Raw genomic sequence first — 13306 nt, forward strand, 5'->3', positions numbered from 1 at the left:
GAAGCACATCAAGGTTCTGGAGTGGCCTAGCCAGTCTCCAGACCTGAATCCGATTGAAAATCTTTGGAGGGAGCTTAAAATTCGAGTTGCCAGGCGACAACCTCGGAACCTGAATGATTTGGAGGCTGTCTGCAGGGAGGAGTGGGCCAACATCCCTGCCGAAATGTGCACAAACCTTGTCACCAACTATAAAAACCGTTTGACATCTGTGCTGGCCAATAATGGCTTTTCTACAAAATATTAACATGCTGTTTGTCCAGGGGGTCAAATACTTGTTTTTCCTCATCAGATGGTTATCAATTTTAATAAATTCATATGATGTGATTTTCTGGAATTTTCTTTGGGATTCTGTCTTTCACTGTTAGAATGTACATATGATTAAAATTATAGATCGTTGCATTCTTTGTAAGTGGGCAAACCTGCAAAATCAGCAAGGGGTCAAATACTTTTTTCCCCCACTGTACATGTCTGGATTCCTGGAGGTTGCAAAGGACAAAACAGAGAGTATGATGTCTGCATATGATAAACTTTCTGAAGGATGAAGACATACATGCCACAACATACAATGTGCACTCCAAGCTTTTTGAGCTAGTTGTGGAATTAAGCCTGGGATCCACATTGTCCAAGCTGTGTTACTTCCTGGACATTGCTGCAAAAGTGAAGGCTGCAACACTGGTGAACATGGTCACTGAAGCATTCAAGGAGAAGCTGAGAAACTTCCCACAACAGGACGTGTGCAGGCCAATCCGTTTCAAATAACTGTTAAAGTAAAATAAAAAATAAAAATTATAACTTTATTATAGTTTGAAAAATTTTATTTATTTTAATTTCTTATATTTTAGACTTTCCTTCTGAATATTTAACATTTACTTTTTATTTTTTTAAAAATTGAAAAAGTAGTTAGTAGACATGATCTTTGTCTGAAAAATTAAAAAAAACTTAAAAAAAAGTATTCCTAATGACATTTTGGTAAAAGTTGTCCTCACCCTTGATATGTATTTCTCCAAAACAACAATAATGTTATTTACACAAGCCACAGTACGTCACAACCACCATTCATTCTGTTGTATCATCTCTGGATTTTCATCCAAGCGTAATGTTATTTGGTTTATTTTGCATGGGAGAGAGTGGCATTTTCAGCAGATTTGCAAAGCAAAACATCTGCAGCGGGCAGATATGCAAAGTCAGCTTGACAACATTTTCATCAGGTCAAAAGGTTCAGTTGTTCTTTTTCAGTGCTGCTGTTCAGTGCTTTGACATTACTTCATCCAAAGAAAGGTAAGAAGTAAAAAACCTGCAGTGACTGGATCACACATCCTGTCTGACCCTTAATGCCATCAAAAGAACATGAACTGGATGACTTTGGTATTTTTTGTGGGCCTTCTGTGGATTTTTCATGTTTGTAAGTAGACACAATCTCCAAGTACTAAAGCCTGATAGAAAGCTTTGTCTCTGTTTTACTTCAAACCTGTGCATGCATATCACATATTCTCATAAGGAATGGTATTTGTTCAGCATGAAAATAGCGAACTGGAAAAGTCTTAACAAATACTATGTTTTTATACTGTATAAAATATTGTGTTACAAATATGGCATTTTTGTTTAACTTGTTTTGTGATTTGATTCTGGTATTTTAGCTTCAAAAAACTGCAATCAGTGCACTAAAGTCCAATGTGACAAACTCACAACATGTTTGACCACGACCACTGACTATTTGTTTGTTGCTGATAACTTCAGTGGTGTCATTGATGCAGGACAATATTGGAATCACAGTGAGTCCGAACAATAATTAATTAATTTTAATTTCAATTAAAATACTTGATAATTACTTAAATTGCATTAGTTGTTGATTGATCACAAGCTATATAAATGTTTCAGGCTCTAGTTTTTTTTTTTTAACCATTGTTGTAAAATCTTAGCTAAAGTACATGCTGTATTATGGTTATTATGTGTTTTATTGATGTTGTTGCTGGGGGCACCAAACAGCACGCTAAGTCTAGGAGGAAGGGTGCACCTATATTTTTGCATAATTGCTATTGTTATTTATGTTTTTCAAATGATGATAAATTACTGGGAAACAGAACTGTATTTTTGTGGTCTCCATCTGACGAGTGAAATCGTCACACACAGTTTGGCTCGTTTTCATGACCTATTATGAGTAAATAGGGCCACACCTTTCAGCCTGCTGTGTGTACAGTTTAATGACTTAATATCAACAAAAAATGTTTTATATTAAATTACAACCTGACACGATTCCATTCTTTACCTCAGGAAAAAATGGTTGCATAATATTTCTGCAGGAAAATGCTACAGGAAGACGTGAGTGCAAACAACTTGTCAAACTCACAGAATAGCTGATTTAAAAACATCAGCATTTCAATAAGATACAAATGTTCCTGTATTTCTGTTTTTGATTAATAGCAATGTGGAGTGAACAGTCGCCTCAATTGCAGACAAAGAATGGTGCCTATGTACTGCAGATTTTAAAAGGGAAAATCAACAATAAAAGACGTCTGTATATCCTGGAAGGAAAGAAATGCAACGTCACAGTATCTGGCCTCACAGGTGATATTATATAACTGTATCTGGCATTTTCCAGTGTCAGTTTTCAATTTTATGAGCACCACACAATTCATTTCTACTCACTCTACTCTCTCTTAATGTGTATTATCCAGTGCATGAGGACAGATGAGAGGAGAGTTTGAAAATATAAATGTTTGCTTGTTTGTTTGTTGTGTGTGTGTGCGCGCGCGCGCGTGTGTGTGTGTGTGTGTGTGTGTGTGTGTGTGAGTGTGAGTGTGTGTGTGTGTGTGTGTGCGTGTGTGTGTGAGTGTGTGTGTGTGTGTGTGTGTGTGTGTGTGCGTGTGTGTGTGAGTGTGTGTGTGAGTGTGAGTGTGTGTATGATTTGGGTGAACTGGCCCTTTACAAATGTAAAACAACAGTTCTTCCTTAAAGACACAAATATAAAAGATTGAAACATAAAAGTTTATAATTTGTTTTTGTTAATATATAATTCTTATTATCCAGATTCAACATGCATCTTCAATCAGACTGTCACAGGTAAGCCGACTTCTTCTGACAGTTCATTTAAAATCAAATGACAAAAACAGAGCTAATAAAAATATTAAGTGGGAATTTCTAATTATAAATCAAGTCTATCTTTAATTAATTTACAACTGTTAGTTAAACAATATAGACATCTAATATTCACTTTTTTCCACCCTTACTAAGGGTTAATGAGGTACCCTTAGTTCACCAATTTTATATACTCAAATAAGTAATGTCAGTGACACTGCTAAATAATTTTAGATATTAACTTTCTGAAGTTGTATGCTTCTATAGTTTTGTCCCACTATGCTTATATTTCTTCTTTACTGTGGATGGGTACTGACAATGTTTCTATTAATAGGACCTTGCCAGGTTAGATGTTTGGATACAGAAACCATATGTAAACAGTCTACTTATGATGAACAGAAGTGCACCAACATGGGTAAGTTCACCAACATGGCAAAAAATGAATGTGTAAGTGCTGCTTCTGCAGCTCTCCAGTCTGTTAGATACAGTGGAAACTGTGTGTAGTGATCACAGTTAAAGTGGTGAAGTGCTTATATGGATCAAAAAGCTTGGGACAGAATCGTTACAAACACTTTTTTCTAATTGCTTGAAGCAATCAAGCTGTCTGCTTCCAGAGTTTGTTATCATGTCTTTTCGTTCATGAAAAAAAAATTAATCTACAGTAAATTCAAATGTTTTCTTTACTCCTATTACACTTGTCTTGCGCAACCCATCAGCTTCTGCTGCCTGAACATTAAAATCATGACGAGGAAAAAAGTGAAAAAAAAAGTTACCCTAACCTACCTGGCCCTTAACATACAACAGTAATTACATTTTTACATTAATTTGAAAAGTGTTTGAAAGAGTCACTAAATAACAAAGCTGTTACTTTAAGTCCATGTAATAAATAGACAAATGTAATTACATTAATTACTTAGATGGTAAGATGGATGAGAAATAAAGAAAAAAATTCATTGCTTATAGTGATCCATTTGACCTGGGCAGATCTGATCAGCTGTTTCCACTGTACTACTGTATATTTTACCTTGCAGATGTTTGATTTAGTGAAGGGAAGTGGAATGTATAACAATTTAAAATAAAAATAAAAGATGCCCTGGTGAATTAAACTGACAGTAGTGAAATCTTCTCAAGTTGTCAAAAATGCTAGCTTATGCTAGAAATAAAACTTGATGTCACTTCCTTTCAGGTGGAAACGGCGTGGACGAGTACTTCATCAAACTCACAGCACCAGAAGAAAACTGTCTCAACTGTGTTAAGCCAGTGAGGGGCCCAGATGTTAGACTTGATACAGAGAAACTCAAAGATCTCAATATAACAGTAACAATTGAAGCAGGAAAACCAGTTGATGCTACCCAAGCTGCGTAAGATGTGCTTCATGAATTTGTTATGAGAAATAGTTAGACATTTAGACTTTTTCAAGCAGCCTGATAATAAGGAATTGCAGTAATCCAGCCTAGAAGTAACAAATACATGGACTAGTTTTTCTGCATAATTTTTAGACAGGATATTCCTAATTTTCGCAATATTACATAGGTAAAAAAAAGGCGGTCCTTGAAATTTTCTTAATGTGAGACTTGACTCCTGATCAAAGATAACTCCAAGATTCCTCACAGTGGTGCTGGAGGCCAGGGCGATGCCATCCAGGGAAACTATATCTTTAGATAATGCGTCACGGAGGTGCTTAGGCCCCAGAACAATAACTTCAGTTTTATCTGAGTTTAACATTAGAAAATTACAGGTCATCCAGGTTTTAACATCCTGAAGGCACATTTGAAGTTTAGCTAACTGATGAGTTTCATCTGGCTTAATCGATAGATATAACTGAGTATCATCTGCATAACAATGAAAGTTTATGGAATATTTCCTGATAATATTGCCTGAAGGAAGCATATATAAAGTGAACAGGATTGGTCCGAGGACAGATCCTTGTGGAAACATATTTTCTCATAATTAGGAGATATGGTGTCCATTTTTTTTTCTTTGGTGCAAGAAAACCAAACTGCGACCGTTTCGTTAACCCCTTGTTAGAAAGCCTTTGGTTTGGTTTAGAAAAAGATCATTCTTTTGGGGTATGACAAAGTGTGAATGAGACCTTGCTGGTGTGTGAAATTAATGTTTTTTGTACACGATCCCTGACAAATAAATGTAATAAACTACTTCTGAGAGTGAGATAAGAAGAATAGTACCACAGTGGAGCTTTAGCAAGTAGCTAGTTAACTTAGTTTAACATGAAGATTGGAAGCAGGGGGAAACAGCAAGTCTGGTTCTGTCCAAAGTTTTAAAATCTGTCACCTCTAATGCTCACTCATTAACAGAAATGCAAAAATGACAATTTGCCAGGAAATGTCACAGTGTCACTGCTCCCCGCTGTTGTTGACCAAACAATTGTTACAGCATGAAACTCACTATAAAACCATGAATCTTAACATTTCTGAATGTGTACACATTAACAAGACAGAATGTATTAAATTGTGAACTTTAGAGGTGCTAATAGGCAGATTTTTCTACTTTGGGTACCGCCAGGCTAGCTGTTTCTCCCTGCATCCACTTTTTGAGCTAAGCGTATTACTTCCACGATTCAGCTCACTTACTTGACAGTATGTATTGGTCTTCTCATCTTGCTCAATCTATTCGTTTAAACATAGAAATTTAAACAGGAAGAATGTGCAAAACATATTAAAGTACTGATTAAAAGGCATGCATAGTACTTCGACTATATGGGATCAAGATTCTTCTATCTGTCAACAGTAAAATGATGGACAACATGGCCAACCTTGCCGCCACCATCAATGTATCTTCAGCTGAACTGAATGTGGGAGAAGGAGTCACGGGTATCTTAAAGAGAGAAACGGACCCCACGAGCATAGACAATGTCTTCTTTGCTTATAAGTCTCCAAATGACAGTATAAGTGTAGGTGGACTACTTTTATTTGACCTTCATACATGTGTTATGTCAACAGATTAACAGAGTAAAAATTTCAGTACAGACTTCAGAATAACAGTATGTGTTATGATGTGGTGAGTATCTCAGTCACCTGCTAACCTGAGAGTAATGAAATGAGTGGTCAATATAAACTTTAAGTATGTGTCATTCAGCCATTATGTCTCTAATGTGGAAAATCATTTGTGGTGAGGTTAATAAAGGACAAAATTTGGGGAATTATGAAGATAATTGGGCAGATTTTGGGTCAGATTCCAACTCAAAGAGTTAATAGGTAATAGCGTAATAGTGAATGTGTCGTGTTTGGTTAATCTATATGTACACAAAAACGTAATAAGACTGAGTCTGCAGTCATCCTAGCAGCTCTGTAAGCACAGCAGTATTTTGGAGAAACCGCTAAAATGCTGATATTTACCATTTTAGTTTAGCGTGTTAGCATGTTAACATTTGCTAATTAGTGTTAAACACAAAAGACAGCTGAGGCTGATGGGAATGTCATTAGTTTTACAAGTATTTCTCATAAATAGTATAGATAAAAACATTTGATTTGACTTCATAATGGTGCTAGGACAAAAGTCAGAGGATCACCAAATTTCAGTCAGAGGGGTACATAAACTTTCAAACACAAATTTCATAGCAATCCGGCCAATGGTTGTCTTGACAAAATGTACAAACAAAACTTTTAAATGTCTGCACAAAAGGCCATGACAATCCAACAAATAGTTACTAAGATATTTTAGTATGGAAACGGTGGACTGACTGACAGAGAGACCGACATTGTCATCCACAGAGCCATGCTAATTAAAAAACATAAAACAATTTGTGGTTTTAGGGAGAGTTATTTGCTGGAACAGTTTATTGGCAAACAACTGCCTGGTGCATTGTGTCACTTTACAGAGTTACCATTGTACCTGTATACAGACCAAAACTTGCTACGTGAATCTGAAACTGCCCACAATAAGTGGATGAATGAATAAAAATGTGACCATAAAGAAATATTTACAGCATGTACATATCCTTAAAATCACAACAGTAGCGCAGTATTTTCCAAAATTGTGAATTTTTAAAAAACTAATTACAATTACTTCCATACACAAATAGCATCTTTTAAAAATAACTTTATTCTCTCAGGCTTAAGCCCATTTACTGAAGATGTAAATGTTTAAAAACAGGTCACAATTTTTTGTAGGGAAGTAGTTTCCTGAAATTAAAATTGGATGCAATTAAAGTGAACAGTTTCATTATTATATAGACTTTAACACTACACTGTAAACAATTTTGACAGCACACTTGTTTTGCTCTTGCTTGCAGATTATAGACAACACAGATACTATGGCCACATTTTCAAGATCAGTTACAGTGCCAAAAGAAGCATTTGAAAAAGCTTTCAGTTCGAATGTTAGTGTCGCATTTGCAGTTCTTATGCGATTCACCAATCTGGCCAAGGTAAGAAAACATGTCTCATTTTCACTTTCAGTGATACTGATGATACTGTGATCATGTTACTATTTTGTAATTGTTCCGTTTTTTTTCAGGATGCAAAGAACAGCATGGTTTTAGGTAATGAGGTTTTAGCAGTTGAAATGGGAGCCAATATCACCAATCTCACAGACAAAATAAACATCAATTTTCAGAATTTGACATACGTAAGTAAAATAACAAGGGCATCTTCAAATTTGTAGTATTTGTACTTCTATATTTTTAATGCAATTCTGTTGTTTTCTTTACAGAAAGGAATTCCATCTTGTCAATCATGGGATGGTCAAGGTATTGGTACCGATTGATAATTTGCATGTTGATGTCAGATACTGCTTAAAAAAAAATTGCAAGATTATCCAACGAAGGTTGAGGTCAAGGGCAACTGGACTTGGATGAAGAACAAAATGTCTGCTGTAAAAACAAGGCTTATTAGGTCCATTTCTGATGATGGTATTTGTTAAATAAAGAACACTTGTGTCTTTGCTGCGGGACACATTCAGAGAAATGCCTCTTTGAAAGTGCGTCCTCATGGTCAGATCATTTGTTATGATCATTTGTTATGATTATTTGTTATTTTATTAGTGTTTGTCATGTTAATGATTTAAATAATTTGTAGAAAACAAAAAGTTAAAATTAAACTGACTACTCTTAAGATAACAAAGCAACTAGTTAAATTCTGGGTGACATTGGGGCAAATTGGATTAAACCTGACTTGCTGGAGCGTTGATGCTTAAGTCTTCCTGATGTTCTTCATTCAAATGCACTCGTGAACCTTCCAGTTTTGTTTGCATACTCTGCTTCTGTCTTTTAGGAAGCCGACCAAACTGGACCAGTGACGGATGTCTGACAATACAAAATGGAGAGAACATTACATGCCAGTGTTCCCATTTGACATTTTTTGCTATCTTAATGGTGTGTTTTCTTTCTATTATGAAACTTTCATGATATACATTCCCAGTTGAATACACATATTTGGACATTCCTCTGTGTGACCGTCTTGGCTGATTACACTCTGTACTGTAGCTACCTCCTTTTTAAATTCCCCCATAGTATTACATTTCTCTCTGTGGTAATTAAGTGCATCATAATTCATCCTGATTACCACTGTCAGTACCTGTGACATAGTGCTTAAAAGTGTTCTTGAAATGTTTGCTCTTTGCAGGCTCCTCCAAATGAAACCGTTTCTAGTTCTAACCTGAACAATCTCACCATCATCACTCAAGTTGGCTGTGGCTTGTCCATGTTCTTCCTCGGCATAGTCTTCTATATGCACTTCTTTCAAAGGTAATAATAACTGAACTTTGTCTCTAATTAGTGTCAGATTAAATTGTTATTTTCAAGAAACATACAGGAACTTATCAAGAAATAACATCCACACAAAAGAATGTGTTATTGTCTTCTAAATAAAATAAGTCCAGTCCATATATATATAGTCCAGTCCATATATATATATATATATATATATATGAAGAGAGGGAGCCAGAGAGAGAGAGAAAGATGAAAATTTAGGTGATTTGCTTGCTGAGGTTTCTCATAATGTAGCGATGAATGAGAGATGAATCTTGATTTCAGTCAGAAGTAACACAGTGAACAAATATAAGGAGATGAAGCTAACTGGTAAAAATCGATTCAGTTACATCCACAGGTAGCCTATATTCCACATCACAAATTTGCGTAATTCTTTAGCCTACTTATTTATAATATTTGTAAAGTAAAAAACAAGCTTCAAAGTCTGCAATAGTAAAAAAAACATTAAGGTAATACCATTCAAGTAAACATAAAAAACATCCCATTTATAGCTCTGTTATTTCATAGCCGTTACTGTGGTGAAAGATCATGTAAATAAACCCGCTTTCCAAAACTGAACAACACTGTAGGGAAATGAGACTGAATAGTAGCTTCCTTGTGGTAATGCTTTGGGAATATGTAATATGTAACCAATGAATGCTGCATGAAAAAAAAAAAATCCCATTTGTCACTATCCTCACCTTGAATGGCCACAGGAATATTTTAAGACAAATACTGCACTTTGCACTCTTTAGAGACCAAATGCTGAGAAAGAGCCCCTGTAGGTATATACATATGTGTATGTGTGTGTGTGTGTATGTATATATTGTATATATATATATATATAAATATATATATATATACTGGTGCTGGGAAACGATGGAAATTTTTTATCAATCGATTAATCGCATTTGTATGCTCAAAATTGAGTAATGAATTATAGTGTATTGTGCACTTTTAAAAAACATACTGTTAAGTAGTTACACAAAAGTGCAATAACATGTGGTTAGGAAACACTTTAAACAAATAAGTTGCTTTTTACCAGCAGTATTCCCTTTACACAGTAGCAATAAAATATTTCTTGTAAATCTCAACTTAAACATTAATGTAGGACTAATCAGATCAAATATTAGCTGCTGAATTGTGTTGAACTTTTTGTACACAAAGTGCAGCACAAATAATTGGAAGAGAGACTGATCCTCGCTGTTTGTGAGTTTCCAGAATCTATTAGGCCTATAGGACATCAACAGGAGGGAATTCACAGAGCATCCCTGCAAGATTAGATGAAGGTCTATCAGTTTAGTTATGTATTGCACACAGAAGCTTTTGCCATGGTTACTCTAGAGGCCTGCTGTTTACTCATGGAGGGCTTGTCTCCCTTTTTGTTTACATGAGAGAACCTGCGGCGCCAAGCGACTACGTTGTGATTTTAAGGAGCCTATTATTTTGAATGTCCATTGCTGACTGGCTCTGAATACAAGTAGTCCTACAGTCATACCATGGGTCACAGGAGGGGTGGGGATGTTGATAAGCCTGCAAATCACCCACCCAAGCAAGCACTAGAGAGAGGCTTCGGCAGGATGCAAACCATCCATGGCCTTTAATTAATTAAAATAGCCCAAAAATGTAATGTGGACAGTGGTTACAGAATAAGAATATGATGATCTGTCTATTGTCTATAATCTCAGGGAGATCAAGACCAGTGACACCACATGGATTCTCATTCATCTGATGTCAGCCACGTTCCTGCTTGACTTCTCCTTTCTGATCAACAACTATGTGGCAAACCTGAACAACACCGTGGGTTGTACAATCATGGCAGCTTTCATGCACTACTTTTTGTTGGCGACTTTCACTTGGTTTGCTATCCAGGCCTTCCACCTCTGGCTGCAGCTGTACATGGGGGGCAAAATTGTTATCCGCCACTACATACTGAAAGTCTCAATTACCGCTTGGGGTGAGTATACATCATCATTTCCTGCTGTTGGACCTAATCATGGACACGAAATTTGCAATTCAGTGGTCAGCTGCTTATCGTTAATTTTTGTTCTCCATTTCCAGTACTACCCTGTGTAATTGGGATTATCCTGGTCATCATGGGAAAATATGGTGAAGAAAGTGTTTACACTAATGACACTAAAGAAAAAGTGTCCATGTGAGTTGGCAAATAATTTTGAAGACTGTTGATTATATATTTAATACAGAGAATCATACAATAAAGCAATGTTTCCATTCCTTCACTGACATGTCGGTTTGTTCCAAGGTGCTGGATAACAGACAGGAACGTCCACTACATTGTCAACATAGCCTACTATGCGGTGGTCTTCCTCTTCACTTTTACGACCTTCATCATCATACTGTCCTGGTTCTTTTGTCTTAAGAGAACCAGAACAGGCAACATTAGCAACGCCAGCAGAAGTGGCAAAAATATTGTAACCATCCTCGGACTGTGTTGCATTCTGGGTATCACATGGGGATTTGCCTTCTTTGCATACGGTGCCCTCCAGATCCCTTCCTACTATATTTTCACAACCCTCAATTCTTTCCAAGGTATCCACAACTGTGATCAGCCTGGATATAAACCAGCAATTCTAAATAACAATCTTTAAAATTTATTGTTTTTTACATTGTAAATTATTTTATTTTATACTCACTGCTCATGTAGTTGGGATTTTACTTCTTTACTCACAGGATAAAGCTGCTTGGATGCTTTAATACTTCTATATTAACAACAGATGAATAGACTATCCGTAGTGTGAAAGGGGTCGCGCGTAGTGAAAAACTCACATTTAATTAAGCTCTACTTTATGGCCCACAGCTTTACTGTTGTGTCAGCCGGCAGCTGGTTTTAATTCAAAGGCTCTCATGAATTCACTGTTTGCAACCTGCTGCTTGTGAACACAGTATAGCATTTAGGTGCTTAGGAGGCAGATATTTCCCTCAGGAGTTGGTGAAGTCCAAAAATGAAAGACTCCAAATGAATGCTATGTGTCTGCTGATGTGTAAATGGGCAACTGTTTGCCATATCAACTTTATAACATGATATGTCACTGTTGTGTTTACATCTTGCTTCACAGCCCTGTGGTTAATGTATATATATAGTTTTGCATGTGTAATTAATGGTAGGCCAATGCACAACACGTGTACAATGCAAAAAACTTTTGTTGCTTCTACCAAAGTTTACATGGTGCCACAGCAGATGCTATACATCTGTTATTGTCTCCAATCCAATAGGAGTGTAATTTTTGTTGTTGTTTTATTTTGGGTGCTCATGACATTTGAAAAATGTATCAGTGTTTTCATTGGAACTACTTTCTAAGAAGACACTAGAAACATCTTGATTGGGTGTGATTTGAGAGCACTGTCCATTTAATATAGGCACTCTCCACTTGTTCTCCACTTTTTTTGGCCCCTAACAGTAATAGAATACTCACACATACTCAAATGTCACTTACTTGACTTTATTCGACTCAAATCAAACTGCCCTGCCATCATATTACTGTAGCATTGGCTAAAACATGGAGTGCTCTGAATCTTGTATTATTCTCATTTGAACTATATTAAAACCTGAAAGACAAGGGAAGTAAAAGGGTGGATAACTGTGAAAATATATCCCACCTACTGTATGTATGACATCAGCAATGAGTGTAATGTAGGGATGAACTAAAAGTACGTTACATTTCAGAGACTGAGCTTGTCCTTATGAGTGACCATCTTTCTTTGCCCGGCAGGTTTCTTCCTGTTTGTCTACTATTACAACACCAGACACTCCGGAGAGAGAAACAGTGGCAAGAAACACCATGAAACCACCACCAACACACTTACAACCAGCGTGGACAGCTTTGAGAACCCCTACACGGAAATGCCAGCAAAACAATAAAGCCTTGGAAGATGAATGGGGACTAAAGAGCGATGGAGACTCTGGAGACTTTACTTAAGTAAAAGTAGCAATACCACAATGTAAAAATACTTAAGTACATTCAAATATTGGCATGGTATGGCTTACATACCAAAATATACTAGTAGCAAAAATACAAGTACTCAACATGCAGAATGGCCCATTTCAGATAAAATAAATTTTATCATTGGATAATTATTGACGTATTGATGTGTAAGCATCACTAATGTTAGTTGGTAAAGGTGCAGCTAATTTCAACTACTTTATATACACTGCAGGGTAGCTTAATACATAATCTAATAATTTATTAATTGATTTATATTGTATATTAATAATCCGAATTTGTTATTGAATAATAGTGGAGTTAAAAAGTAGAATACTGGCTTCTGAGATGTAGTAGAGTATAAATTAGCATGAAATGGAAATACTCAAGTACAACTAGTACCTTAAACTTGGAATGTTGCTTGACATTTTAATTTATCGTTATTAGTATATAAGAAAATAGCTTTAACAGCACATTGTATAGTTTATCTTTGAACAAGAAGTTTACTGATTTTCAATGATTTAAAAACCTGTAACACAAAACCTTTGCTTAAGTACCAAGTTTGTTTTTTTTTTAAATTACA

The 13306-nt window shown here is 36.0% G+C and overlaps 1 protein-coding gene across 1 annotated transcript; it reads left to right on the forward strand.

Annotated features, from left to right (window-relative positions):
- The first annotated feature begins 3486 nt into the window (after positions 1 to 3486).
- LOC123978247 (adhesion G-protein coupled receptor G2-like) lies at positions 3487 to 12662 on the forward strand. The gene is made up of 12 exons (XM_046061414.1): positions 3487 to 3490; positions 4262 to 4436; positions 5824 to 5986; positions 7328 to 7462; positions 7552 to 7662; positions 7747 to 7783; positions 8307 to 8407; positions 8658 to 8779; positions 10471 to 10739; positions 10844 to 10937; positions 11046 to 11332; positions 12514 to 12662. The coding sequence occupies exons 1-12, from the start codon at positions 3487 to 3489 to the stop codon at positions 12660 to 12662; spliced, it is 1647 nt and encodes a 548-aa protein (XP_045917370.1).
- Positions 12663 to 13306: the final 644 nt, after the last annotated feature.

Source organism: Micropterus dolomieu, linkage group LG10 (genome assembly GCF_021292245.1).
Source record: "Micropterus dolomieu isolate WLL.071019.BEF.003 ecotype Adirondacks linkage group LG10, ASM2129224v1, whole genome shotgun sequence".
In the NCBI taxonomy this organism is placed as follows: domain Eukaryota; kingdom Metazoa; phylum Chordata; class Actinopteri; order Centrarchiformes; family Centrarchidae; genus Micropterus; species Micropterus dolomieu.